This window comes from Glycine soja, chromosome 19 (assembly GCF_004193775.1).
Source record: "Glycine soja cultivar W05 chromosome 19, ASM419377v2, whole genome shotgun sequence".
NCBI lineage: Eukaryota > Viridiplantae > Streptophyta > Magnoliopsida > Fabales > Fabaceae > Glycine > Glycine soja.
The window spans coordinates 39370851-39385457 of record NC_041020.1 but is presented as its reverse complement, the minus strand read 5'-3'; the positions used below and the strand labels follow the sequence as shown (position 1 = coordinate 39385457).

Sequence of the window (14607 nt, the reverse complement as noted above, 5' to 3'; positions counted from 1 at the left end):
TTATGATTTTTTCAATATGGTTCATCAGGTTTTCAAACACGCATTACATTAAGAACGAGAAAATCATAACTCACACATATATATATATGTGTGTGTGTGTGCGCCCCACCACGCCAAAACCACTGTATCAGTGTGTCCTTCCATTCCAGGTTTTTCCACCACACTAGAAAGTAACTTTAAGGTTACTATGATCTTTTTTCAACATGATTCATCACATTTTCAAGCACACACTGCATTAAGAAGCGAGAAATCATAACTCATACATATATATGGTCACTTATAAATAATTCTTATAGCAAAACGGATGGCATGGAAAGCGTAGGGAAGAATGTGCCTGTAATTGTCTTTGTCTAAGTAGAGTCTGTAATTGTCTTTTTGAGAAAACAGCAGCTAAGGTAATTACATAGAGCCATATTTCATCTATAAAATAGCCTGAAATCTCATCTGCCACTAGTTCTTGAAGACCACACTTGAGCTAACTTCTCTCTATTTCTTCTTTTCTCTGTGTGAGGTCCATTTTTGAGCAATGGCGAGAAAACTAAGCATTGTTGTACTCTGCCTTGTTCAAATGCTGCTTCTTCTCGTGGAAAACCATGTAAGCCCAAACAAATAATTTAGTTCTCTTTCTCATTTTCTGATAACTCCAACCTCAGCTTTAGTAGTCTACTCTGTTACTTTTTCTAAGTTCTGCATTGCTGCTTCCACTTGAAATTCTTTAATATTTTTGTTCACAAGAGACCACTTTGTTGTTTCAAGTTGAAGTTAGCGAGGAATTCCATTGCATGCTTGAATTTAGTTTGTTAATTTTGTTTATTTTGACCACCATTGGCAACAAATTTATTTTGTTAAATGTTAATTTTTGTTGGTGGGAGATTCGAACTCGCAAGTTTTTCATTCCTTTCTTTTTATCTTTATACCAAACTTATATCTCTCATGTAAAAAAAAGGATCATGTTTAGAGAATGGAATTGAATGTGCTATTATTAACTATAAGTAATAAATAAAATAATACCACTTCCTTAACTCCTTTGTTTATAGTTTTGTGTTGTTATCGTTACATTTCCCTGGCATGCTTTTTCTATCCTTCATAACGTTGGTTTGGATGCATTTGTGTAAATCATAGTACATGATTTCTTTACGGTGTATTAACAACTTCTTGTTGTTGGTGGTGGTTTGATTATTGTTTTTGACTTTATAAACAATGTTAATTATATTTATATAACATACCCTGATAATTATGATTATGCTTTCAGGCCGAGATTGTTGTGTCCACCGTTGAGGCTTCAGCTCCGCAGCCTCACAAGAACACCACCCACACCCTGTCCCACGCTCCAGCTCCGCAGCCTCACAAAAACACCAAGTCCCCTGTTCCCAATGTGAGTTTATATATATATATATATATATATATATATATATATATATATTATTTTAGTACAATTGAGAATTTCTAGCATACATTACAATTTCATTTCTTCTTAGATGCAAACTTTGTAAGTTTTATTAGAATTTGGGAGATATCAAACATGATAAACGTTATCAAATAAAGTATTTTTTTTATGTCAAATTATCAAGAGTATATAGATTCATTAAAAAATGGAAGCATATTACAAATTAATTGTCATGCAATTAAGAAGTTTGTCTTTCAAATTGTCAGTGTCTGAAGCTTTCCAAATGTTCTAGAGGAAAACAAACTTCTTCTTTATGACAACCAATCTGGGACCAAGGTCTCTTATTTATAAATCCAATTTTTTATATTTTAATGTAGCCTCTAATCAAATGAAAAATACCACTTTGTCTTCTACACATTAATTTCCATGACAATTAACCCTTCAACTTTTACAACTTCATTTCTAAAATAGATTACAAAACATTTTAATAATTGCACGCATGACCCCACATGTTGAATTTTGTTCCAAAAAGTTTGTCAATTCCCATGTTATGTTAACTTCATGTTTTTGTTTTCCTTAGTTGCAGCATGGCATCACCGAAGGCAGTCTTAAACCACAAGGTAATAGTTAATACTAATAGTAGCTTCCATCACAAATTCACACAACTTAAATTTTGAGCTCTTCTCCAACTTTTATTTTCTTATGTGCATGTTTTAGAATTTTGATGATGTTTGTTGAATCATGAATGCACAAAACTGCAGAATGTGGGCCACGTTGCACCGCTAGATGCTCAAACACACAATACAAGAAACCGTGCCTGTTCTTCTGCCAAAAGTGCTGTGCCAAGTGCTTATGTGTGCCTCCTGGAACTTATGGCAACAAGCAAGTTTGCCCTTGCTACAACAACTGGAAGACCAAAAGGGGAGGGCCAAAATGCCCCTGAAACTATAAATTTTACCTATTAAGTCTCTTAATTAATGCCTTGCTAGTTGCTACCAGCACTCCATGTATTTATATATGTACCCACCAGATTGAAATTAAGTATCTTAATTTTAATTTAATCATGCTTGTCTTCGTGTGCTTTCATAATTAATCATTAGGGAATAAGACAGAACACTTCTTCTGGCATTGAACTCGTAGTCAAATTCCTCCTTAGAAATATACAAGGCACAAGGAAGACACACAATGCAAATATGTGTCCTCTAGTTATGAAAATTTAAACATTATTAGTGTCTATATGTTTGCATTACTATATGCTTAAAAGTATAAGGGTCTAATTCAATTGGTTAAATAATATACATAAGATATAAGTTATTGAAATTCTGATATTTATTTTTTATTTTTACGGATAAAAAAATGTTTAAAAACTATTACGTGAAAGACTTTCTTTTGAGAAAGACTAATTAATCACAGACTATTGGTTAGAGAATACCGTTAGTTAAAAAAAAAAAGACATAAAAATTAATATATGCTAGTTTTGTGTATTATTCAGTTACGTCGCAGAGGCTAAGGAAAATTATGAAGTATATATAAGCTGTTCCGCACGACGAAAAATACAATGTTCTTTTAGCTCAAAAGGAAACTTTTCTATATATATGTCCTTTTGCTTCTTGTTTTAATTAAACTCAATGTAGTTTTCACCCATTTTTCTTTTTTTGGAGTCAAATGGTGCATTAGTGAGTTTTGGCTACTTTTGATGTATGATATGGTAATAGTTCAATTAAAAATTCGCTGGAATGAAAATCGAAGATGCATGTTTATTTTTTGGTTTTGCAGTAAAAAAAAAAAAAGCGTAGTTGTAAATTGTGGTTGCCATCACAATTATTGTTGTGATTAGTAAAAATAGAGACAAATGTGATTTTTGTGACTGCAAGTCCGCAAGTAAAAAACCATTACTGATAATGGCGTGTTTTTGAAATTTATGAACAAAAAAAACTGTTACATTTTGTTAATTAATATACTTCTTAAAACTGATAAAAACAACAATTTGTTATTAAAACAGTTAAAAAAAGTAATTGAATTTGCATTGAAATGGCAACACATACAGCTGATTTAATACATTGATTATTTGGACATATTATAATTCTTATACAGTGATGTTAGGCGAGCTTTGGATTCATTTTTACAATTGATGAAAGTGGCATTCACAGGATTTGGTCGTGTGTCAGTGTAGGGAACAAGTGGCATCACTATGATGTTAAAACACTAGTAGTTTTTGAGGCTTGGGTGGGTGTTTCTATATATATTTGGCAACTCATTTCTTGTGTAGCCCTTTTGCTAGACTTTGTCACACCTTGTGACAAGTTTAGTGGTATTAATAAAATTATATTTTGCCCATAAAAAGAACAAGACATGGAAGCACAGCTTTGTCTCATGCATTTGATTTTGGAAACTGATTCTCAAATTCTACACAACCAGTGGCGAAAAAAATCAACCTCGAGTAGCTACTTATTCACAAGCAATTGTAGCAGATTGTAAATTTCTAGCTCACACGTTGCAACTTGCAAGTTTCAGATTTTCATTTCTCTAAAAAAGAAGGTTATAAGGAAATGCACAGAGTTTTTTGATTCATTTTGTAAGACGTGCGTGCATATCTTTGTATTTCAGATTGTGAATTGTGTTTTTTTTATGCAAATATTTTTTGAAACACATATTGTTAACAGATGAATACTTCATCTAAGCTTGAAATCAGTTTTCCTTAAAGCAATTTTAAGTTGTAAAACCAAAGACATAGATTAGACTTTCAACTCCCTAGTTGGTTTAAACAAATAAATATAAGGAAAAAAAGAGAAAGTACAAAAGATTTATGCTGCACCGTTTCTTCCAAAGACTACATCTAGTCCTTAGCTACCTACCAAGAATTTAACTAACAATAGAATTACAGGAACCACTGCACCACACTATTACAACTATTTTTTTTTCCTTTAGTGTTTTTAGGCTCACACATAAATACTCTTTGGATCTTTGCCTCTTTAGACAATCACAACAAGAGGCAAACTACAATTATATATATATATATATATATATATATATTTTAACTAAGTCAATCTAGGCTCTATGCAAATCAATAAGAAATGTTTACAGGGTAAATCACAAGGCTATATCGTCTTAGAAGACAAACAGAATCTTATATACATAGAGAATGTTTTCTAACGATACAAAGAATATATAGGGAAATACTTAGAATATTAATTTTCACCTCAATTCATGTAAAAAGTTCTTTGCACTTGTTCTTTTGAGCTTTTATAAAGAGTTGGAAGGTATACGTTACAGTATGTTGGAGCTCTCTTGTTCTGTCCTTCATAATTTGAACATTGGTGCGCCTTAAATACTACATTTAATGCCTTTTATATATCAACAATAGTCACGAAAGATTTGATAAATCATACTACTGCTTGTCTTCCTTTCTCAGTATTGATGATATAAAGCATGTAATCATATCTTCTTTTCAAAACCAAGTACTCTTGTCAAATTTCTACAATAAAAATTTTCATCAAAGGTTCCGAGAGGTCTTTAAGGATGATTTTTAATTGATGTTGAAACAACCAATATTGAAACTCAAAGATTTTTAAATCGATATAAAAACAATTTTTTCTAAAACAATTTTTTAGAACTATGTTAAAATGATGACAAAAGTGTTTATATATCATTTTTAACGATTATTTTACAGATTGTGTCGGAAGTGACTGTTATTATTTTTTGTTTTTTGATGTAAAAGAAGATAATCTTCTATAAATGTTTAATTTTTTTGAAAGACAACATTTAAATTTATTCATTTCTAAGTTTATACTGATAAGTTATCCTTCTTCTGGGGTTAACTTCTTAGGTCATGTATGTTTAATAAGTTTCTTAGGATAATTTTTTTTAATTTTCTTTTGTTGTCAGAGAAGTCCAATTAACATTGTGAGTTTTTTAAGTTTTGTGGTGTATATCTTATATAAACAACTCATCTCTAAAGTTTCTTAAAAATAAAAAATAATTTAATTCACTTTAAGATACTCAAAGTAGCTAGATATCTTAAATTTTGGCTATGGGAAATGTCCTTACATAACAACAATTTAAGCACTTAAATTAATGAAGTCCCATAGACAATCATCATGTACTTGGACTGATATGAATCTGCTAGGACTAATATACATGAAGATTCGTCTTTACTATTCAAATATTAGTTTCTACGTATTTTTAAAGCTATTATATAAAATTGAACTTTAGAAAGAAAAAAAAAACTTACAGAATTGTGCATTGTAGTACACACAAAGAATTTCTAAATTCCTCCTGACCCCAACAGTTTAGTCAGCCTTACAGTTGTATGATCCATCTCGTAATCTCCGAACCATCTCCTCTACTATTTCATCAAGGGTTTGGCAGAACAAAAGTCAAAACCATAATATTCACTCTAGTCGAGATCTTTGACACTTTCAGTCTATACAAGAATATTCGATATTGATTAAAATTTTTATTTTTGAAGTAAAAGAAAAAAAGCACCTTATAATTAATTAATAGGAAATTTTGAAAACTGCATTAAAAATTAAGGAGTTTTGTTGACCTGTGTTGTAAGATACAGGTTAAGAAATCTTTATAAATTTATCAATTAAAGTTATAAGAATTTAATATTTTATTTTTTAAAATTAAAATCATTTAACGTATAATAATAAGCATGCTTTAATTCATAACTTGAACATTTAAATTTACAGAGTTAATAAAATCGAAAACAAATAGCAATTTTTGAAAGTTTTCAAGAGTACTCATAGTCTCTCAAACACAACAAAGAGTCGCCTCAGTTTCGTCTTTAAAGAAGACAAGGTTGCTCACATGCTAACTGTTGAAATATAAACTTGATTTGGGCCTAAATTAATTATTTGATTTCTTGGACTTAGTTATTTTGGGCTTAAGTAATTATGGGTTATGTTTCTAGAGAATTCTTGTAGTGTTTGGAGTGTCTAGATATTTCTTATGGTTTTAATATTCTCTAGAATACTCTTTGGATCTCTAGAGTTGAGAACTCTCTAGAATTAGTGTGTCTAGAGTTCTCCTTAGAGTAGTATAAATAGAGATGTAATCCTACACATTTGTATCAAGCAAAAATACAAAGTTCTCTCCTCCATAAAGAATTCTCCTTCCTATCAAGTTTCTATTCAAAGTCTCCAATATTCCTAAACACTTTTCCTAAACATAAAGGCCTTATTTCCAACAAATTGGTATCAGAGCTTCAAGATCCTCAAAAGATGGCGAATGGAGGTTTTCCTTTCCAAATGCCGATGCTCACAAAGAACAACTATGATAATTGGAGTATCAAGATGAAGGCGCTACTAGGAGCTCAAGATGTGTGGGATATCGTAGAGAATGGCTTGGAGGAGCAAGATGAAGCCTCGCTAAGCCAAGGTGCATGAGAAGACACCACAAGAAGCATGGAGTGGAAGGAAGCCCGGGATCTCTCACCTCAAAGTGTTTGGAAGCATTGCCTATACCCATGTTCCAGACGAAAAGAGGACAAAGCTCGATGATAAAAGTGAGAAGTACGTGTTTGTGGGTTACGACTCAAGATCCAAGGGGTACAAGCTCTATAATCAAAATAGTAGAAAGATCGTCATAAGTCGCGACGTGGAGTTCGACGAAGAAGATTGTTGGGATTGGAGTGTTCAAGAAGATAAGTATGATTTTCTTCCTTATTTTGAAGAAGATGATGAAATTGAACAACCAATCATAGAGGAACATATTACACCACCTGCCTCACCGACACCAAGGCTGGATGAAACAAGTTCAAGTGAGAGGACACCGCGACTAAGGAGCATTGAAGAGATTTATGAGGTAACCAAAAACCTAAACGACATTAACCTCTTTTGTCTTTTTGGTGATTGTGAGCCTCTAAGCTATCAAGAAGCGGTGGAAAACATAAAGTGGAAAGATGCCATGGACGAAGAAATCAAGTCAATCACGAAGAATGATACGTGGGAACTTACTACACTTCCACGAGGACACAAAGCAATCGGAGTAAGATGGGTGTACAAGGCAAAGAAGAATGCTAAAGGAGATGTGGAGAGATACAAAGCAAGATTGGTGGCTAAAGGCTATAGTCAAAGACAAGGAATTGACTATGATGAGGTATTTGCTCCTGTTGCTCGTCTTGAAACTATTAGACTGATCATTTCTTTGGCAGCCCAAAATAAATGGAAGATCTATCAAATGGATGTGAAGTCAACCTTCTTGAATGGTTTTCTCGAAGAAGAAGTCTATATTGAGCAACCACTGGGCTATGAAGTAAAAGGGCAAGAAGAAAAAGTCTTGATGTTGAAGAAGGCATTGTACGGTCTCAAGCAAGCACCGAGAGCTTGGAATGTTCGAATCGACAAGTACTTTCAAGACAAGAACTTCATCAAGTGTCCATATGAGCATGCACTCTATATCAAAGCGCAAAGTGGAGATATTTTGATTGTGTGTTTGTATGTAGATGACTTGATCTTTACAGGGAACAATCCAAGCATGTTTGAAGAGTTCAAGAAAGATATGTCAAATGAATTTGAGATGACGGATATGGGGCTCATGGCATATTATCTCGGCATCGAAGTAAAACAAGAAGACAAAGGAATTTTCATCACCCAAGAAAGCTATGCCAAAGAAGTCCTTAAGAAGTTCAAGATGGATGACGCCAATCCAGTTGGCACCCCGATGGAATGTGGCAGCAAGTTGAGCAAGCATGAAAAAGGAGAGAATGTGGATCCAACTCTTTACAAAAGTTTGGTTGGAAGTTTACGTAACTTGACATGTACAAGGCCGGATATTCTCTATGCTGTAGGAGTAGTAAGTCGCTACATGGAAGCTCCAACCACAACTCACTTCAAGGCGGCAAAGAGAATCCTTCGATACATCAAAGGTACAACAAATTTTGGCTTGCACTATTACTCTTCTGACAATTATAACATTATTGGCTATAGTGATAGCGATTGGAGTGGAGACTTGGATGATAGAAAGAGCACTACTGGTTTTGTGTTCTTTATGGGAGATACTGCTTTCACTTGGATGTCAAAGAAGCAACCAATAGTTACACTATCAACTTGTGAAGCCGAGTATGTCGCTGCCACATCATGCGTTTGTCATGCAATTTGGCTAAGGAACTTGTTGAAAGAGTTAAAAATGCCACAAGAAGAACCTATGGAAATATGTGTTGACAATAAATCAGCACTCGCTTTGGCAAAGAATCCAGTCTTTCATGAAAGAAGTAAGCACATCAACACCCGTTACCACTTCATAAGAGAATGCATTGAGAAGAAGGAGGTAAAGTTGAAGTATGTGATGTCTCAAGATCAAGCTGTCGACATTTTCACAAAGCCACTCAAGTTGGAAACTTTCATGAAGCTAAGGAGTATGCTTGGAGTCACAAATCAAGTTTAAGGGGGATGTTGAAATATAAACTTGATTTGGGCCTAAATTAATTATTTGGTTCCTTGGAATTAGTTATTTTGGGCTTAAGTAATTATGGGTTATGTTTCTAGGGAATTCTTGTAGTGTTTGGAGTGTCTAGATATTTCTTATGGTTTTAATATTCTCTAGAATACTCTTTGGATCTCTAGAGTTGAGAACTCTCTAGAATTAGTGTGTCTAGAGTTCTCCTTAGAGTAGTATAAATAGAGATGTAATCCTACACATTTGTATCAAGCAAAAATACAAAGTTCTCTCCTCCATAAAGAATTCTCCTTCCTATCAAGTTTCTATTCAAAGTCTCCAATATTCCTAAACACTTTTCCTTAACATAAAGGCCTTATTTCCAACAATAACTGCGTTTGCAATAGATACTTTATATTAAAAAATGATTTGATTCTTGCACAAATTTATATGTAATAAAAAGAAATAACAGAATATACAATTTTTTAACACAGAATCAATCGTAGTTATTACCTATTTGAATCTTCCAGCACAAATGTTAGGTGAGGTCCAGAACCTGCGTTATTCGAACGCAAAATATTTGGACTTCTTTATGCATGATAAGTAGACAGATACCATGGAAATTGGAAAGGTAGGTTCACCTTTCACCTCATGATATACTTTACACGAGTTGGTTTTGTTAGGTGGAACACCACTACTGGTTATTAATAATGCTAATTTCTAACAACCCATGACCCCATCATATGATAAAAGCATGCAAGATTTTTTAGCAAAACTTATGGTCCTCGTTCATTTTTGCAAGGATCGCACTTTGGACAAGTGATTGATTAATTTGGATTGAGTTTGTTAAGATGATTATTGACTGCAAAATTCTTCTTCCTACTTTAGTAAAATTAATCAATTAATACTCAGGCACACCTAGCTACATATATACTCAAGATAATCTTTTCTCTAAGCATTACTAGCATATATGACTGGTTCTAATTAGCCGTTGACCTATTGGTCGGCTAAAGATTATAAAATTTATGTAATACTATGACTTTAATTTTCATATATATAGTATAAAATTATTAGCATTAGATGAGTTTAATTAAATTCTGATACTATTGTCTACTTTATGCAAAATAGTATATATATTAAAAACATAATTTATTGTATGAATTCTATCTCTATAGAAAAAATGATTCGTTTTTTTTTTTACAACAAGCTTTGATCAATAAATTAGTGGGGGGGGGGGGAATCATACTTTAAGTTTTGATAAGCCAACTAGATTATATTGTCTTCTAGTAAGCCATGTTCTTTATTTAGCAAAGAAGCATATTCTATATATAGGAGTATTACGGTACATTATACTTGGATGCTGATTTCTTTTGCTAGAAAAGAATCTCATGTAAAGGCCTTTACAAATTCGTTTTACTCCACAAAAGGACAATAATATTGGTTGGTTTGAGGTTCAGGTAACAGTGAAACACATGCATAATCAATTTAGTTACTATGTAGGTATAGAAATTATTAGGCTCATGGAGGCATATTCGTGGTATATACGCATTTTGTTCCAGAAGCTGCCCTCTGCGTATGAATTACGCCGTGAGGTTCGGCATGTTGACACATTTTGATTTTTGTTTTTTTCCTTCTTTCTCTTTGTGTTTTCTTTCCCCATAGGTCGCTGTTCAAATGTTGCAAGACTTGAATATTATGATTTGATGTGTTGTACATTTTTTTTGAACCAACATGGCTGAAGTAAACCGATATTGGCTTTTATCTTTTAAAATTAATTCTACACAATGAGTTGACTAATAGACTTTGACACATTCATTGTACCTAGTTTTCAAGAGTTGCTCGCATGATTTTCATTTTCTTTGGTCTAAGTAAACAAACATGTAAATTGTAATGAAACATAATTTAGACTTCCAAGCAAGCATAGAATTGAACAATTTCACAAGCTTCGATTTTGTTGATGGGAACTTCATTATCTTTCACGTTACGCAAAACCCAATTCTATTATTCACCAAGTCCAGTAATAAAATCCTTGAAGTCTCGTTCGGCAGAGGAGAATTGAAAAATGGAGAAAATTTAAAAGGAGGCAGAGAAATGAAAAAACACATGACACAAGCTTCAGCTTTATTGATTTTCATCTTTGTATGAGTAGGACCATTCAGGTTCTATAGTAGTGTAAACTAACTAAAGCTGTTCATGAAAACCATGAAAAAAAAAAGTGAAAGAAGAGAATTGATCAAAGGCTTAAAAGTAAAGAAAGGGAATAAAAAAGAAGAGGGGTAAGTCCCTTAAATAATAATTTACAGTGTCCTAACTCCTAAACATGAAATGATGACTTAATCTTATTCCTTTGGTCTTTAACCGAACCACGTAGTATGATTGATGGACCAGACCACTCTGGGGGAGAATTCAAAAATCTTCATCATCAGTGATCCAAAGCAAGCAAGAAAGTGGGTCTGATGAGAATTTGGAGAGCTTGTTGTCAACGGCAGCAATAGAATGACCCTTTTGGCTAGAAAGAACAGCAGAGGTAGAAGGGGTGGCATTGGTCCTAGGTGGTTGTTGAGGCTGAGTGTGATCTTGAACATTAGGGGTTTGGAGGGGAAGCACAGTGGGCTTAGGAGAAGCTTGTTGTGGTTGTGGACGAGGGTACAAGAGATCGGTGGGGAAGAAGTTGTATTGTTGAAGGCCAGCCATAGAAGAACAAGTGTGTGTGTTTTTGGTTTGGCTCCGAAACAGAGAGACCCTGATGATGAGTATCTATGTTTTGTTTCTTAGAGCAAGTTGTTCGGTTGGATTTGGTATTTATAGAGAGAGTGAAGGTGCGTTTTCTTGGAGAAGGGGAAGGTGTAAATGAACCTTTTTCTGGATTGTTGCTTACTTGCCTCCCATTCAGCCATGTTTTCAATCACACCGTAAAGTTGTCGTTTTTTATTTATTTTAAGTTTATTACCTAATTTTTTTTTCTTTTTTTTAATATACAATATTTTTTAATTTTTTAATTTTGATATATTTTGTTATCTTAAGTCAGTCCGTCATATTGTAATATGACACTATGTTAATCTATCTCGAGATTAACGTTAGATATCAAAAACAAAAATTTAAAAATGTCATGTAAAATAAAAAAAATTTAAATAGTAAATTGAAAATAATATATTCTAACTATTAAAATATAATTAAGCTTTTTCTTAGATACTATTTTCAATTTTTTAATTATTTTTTTCATTAATTATCTAATTAACTGTCAATGTCTGACTACTCTACTATCCACTAACTTAACCTATTTTTATGATAAATATTTTTATTCAATGCAAATATTAATTGATCTTTTTAATTATGTTTAAGGGTATTGCTGAAAAAATAGTTTAAAAAAATTAGAAGGATAATTATTTTGAAAAAAAAATAAAAACTAAAAAGACCATTATCATTATTTTAGAACGGAGGGAGGGAGAAATTTTTAAGATTAATGCACATAATTTAAAAGATATGATTAAGAAATAGTACACTGTTTATTTACTTCCTTGTTATAACAGTCCCTTAGTAGTTAATTAGTACTCAGTAGCCCCTAATTAACTTTCCATTTCAGCATCTTTATATAATAGAATATACCCAAATTTTCTTTCTTTTTGTTCCGCTCAAAATCTGATTTCTTTTGTGGTCAACGGTTTCTAGATGCCAAAAATTGTGGAATAGAGGTAGCCAACTGGTCAGGATTCAAGCCACAAGTCACATTGGCAGGACCACCTTGTGGTTAATTAATCATTCCTATTGTTTTCGATCCATAAATGGTATTCCTTGACAAAATAAGGTATCTATTGACAAAAGAAACATAATAGTTTTTTAACACTACAGTGCTTCTCTTAATTTGTGTTTTATATGTTTGTTTCTTTTTAGTGTTAAAATAGAAATCAAATATATGATGAAGTCATTCAATATTATCGTTCAAAATGAAAATGACGTCAACAATTGATTGTTAATTTAGTAGCACCTTTGTTACTGGACAATGGGAGGAGGTTCAGGATTATTAAAACTTATGATAGTTCTCCTCCTTGATCGCAAATAACAACGATCAAGTCTTGTTTCATTAAATAAAATTGATATAACACTATGAATTTTTTTTATCCTATATCAAGTGCCCTCTTCGACCATAAAAAATAATATAAGAATATAAGGCAGGGCTTAACATATTCAAAGAGTTAAGTATTATAATACTGGAATATTATTAAAGATGTATAATTCAATTGGTTGAATATAATGATTGAGTTATTATAAGTTTTTTTTATACTTATTTTGAATTCTTATATATTAAAAAAAAAAACCGGAACGCAATGTTTGATTGTTTAAATAAACATTGACTTTTGTTAATTTAATTGTTAAATTTAAAGATTTTATGGGATATATTAAGTTTATGGAATTTTAAAATTAATCGATATTTTGTTTAGTTGTATATTAACATTCCATTTTAAGTATATAATATTGTGATTCTTTAATAATAAAAATGTGGATATTGAATATTAACTAGATTACATAAGTTATAAATATTTGAATAATGTAAAATTTAATATGCACTTATGATCATGGCGATTGACAGTAATATCAATATATCATCAGATTTGAAAATATTGTAATAATCATGTATTGGATTTATATTTTGTCTAAACTAAGAACGTGGATCAGTTGAGATTCGGAAACTCAACTCGCTGAAAACTTGATTAAATTTATATATTTTAACAAATAAATTAACTCATACTTAATTTTTGGTTTGATTATATAAATACTTTTAATTTTAATTTTATAAACTTGATATTAAAAAGTTCGTATGTATATATGTTTTTTTTGTTGAACAGGGGAGAGCTTACAGCCCCTGATAGAAATTTTTATTAAAACCACAAGAATAAAAAAAAAGAAACTACATCAACTAGCACGAAAAAATGAATAAAAATTGAAATAAAATAAAAAACTATATCCCCTCCTTCAAAAAAAAAGAACAAAAATAAATTGAGAAAGAAGTTTTAAATTAAAATAGAATTTAAAAATATAGTTTTTCTCATTTTATTGTTCATTTTCTTCTTTTTTATCATTCTTTTTCAACCAAACAAATAAACTTTTAGGATGTGTTTGATTTGTAAAAAAGATAAGATAAACAACTTTTTGTAATTGAGTCACATAACAACTTTTTGTACTATATGTACATTGTTTGATGGTCAATGCACAATACTAAGTAATTATATATTATATCTTGTTTGATGTATTTATGTATTAGACAAAATAATATAAATTTTACTATAAAATCTTAGGTGCATTAGCAACACTTTGACGATGCAACAAAGGAGAGGCCCCTGACGCCACTAGGCTTGGTGGCACCAGGCCACCGTAAGGTCACAGCAATGGCAACAACGACACAATAGCACAACACGACCATGCTAGAGTTGGCCAAAAGGGGAAAAATATTGTGAGAAGGAGAAAGATGACGATTTGAACAAATTAACAATGAAAAGAAACAATGAGTTAAAAGGGAACAACATCAATCCATACGGCCTTCGGTGGCAATCAAGGTACAGACGTTTGGAGATAGAGATTTAGAGAAAGAGACACATATGGAAAAAGAAAAAAGGTGTGAGATAATGAAAAATCAGAAAATAAGGATAATATTATATTTTTACTTTTGTTAGACATTGGATAAAAAGTTATATGAGGGTTAGTGAGTTACAAGTTTTTGGATATTTGATCAGTTCATTAATCTTTGAATTAAACAAACAAATATTTTTGTGTTGTCTAATATCTTATTTTTTTAGCGAATCAAATATGCTCTTAATCTGTGTACATGTGAAAATATTCTTTTA

General features: G+C 31.8%; 2 protein-coding genes across 2 annotated transcripts; one reads left to right on the top strand and one right to left on the bottom strand.

Moving 5' to 3' along the window:
* The first annotated feature begins 106 nt into the window (after nucleotides 1–106).
* Nucleotides 107–2515, top strand: LOC114399132 (gibberellin-regulated protein 13). The gene is made up of 4 exons (XM_028361253.1): nucleotides 107–595; nucleotides 1253–1375; nucleotides 1968–2007; nucleotides 2149–2515. The coding sequence occupies exons 1-4, from the start codon at nucleotides 527–529 to the stop codon at nucleotides 2328–2330; spliced, it is 414 nt and encodes a 137-aa protein (XP_028217054.1). The 5' UTR covers nucleotides 107–526; the 3' UTR covers nucleotides 2331–2515.
* Nucleotides 2516–10859: 8344 nt separating this feature from the next.
* Nucleotides 10860–11669, bottom strand: LOC114399163. The gene has a single exon (XM_028361288.1). It carries the CDS (start codon nucleotides 11459–11461, stop codon nucleotides 11174–11176), a length of 288 nt encoding a protein of 95 aa, XP_028217089.1. The 5' UTR covers nucleotides 11462–11669; the 3' UTR covers nucleotides 10860–11173.
* Nucleotides 11670–14607: the final 2938 nt, after the last annotated feature.

Bases quoted from the DNA above. Each gene is read 5' to 3' on its own strand.
- LOC114399163 (XM_028361288.1), bottom strand. From the start codon at position 11,461: ATGGCTGGCCTTCAACAATACAACTTCTTCCCCACCGATCTCTTGTAC.
- LOC114399132 (XM_028361253.1), top strand. From the start codon at position 527: ATGGCGAGAAAACTAAGCATTGTTGTACTCTGCCTTGTTCAAATGCTG. The intron at 1,376-1,967 runs GTGAGTTTATAT...TGTTTTCCTTAG, and splicing joins CCAAGTCCCCTGTTCCCAAT to TTGCAGCATGGCATCACCGA. The intron at 2,008-2,148 runs GTAATAGTTAAT...ACAAAACTGCAG, and splicing joins AGGCAGTCTTAAACCACAAG to AATGTGGGCCACGTTGCACC.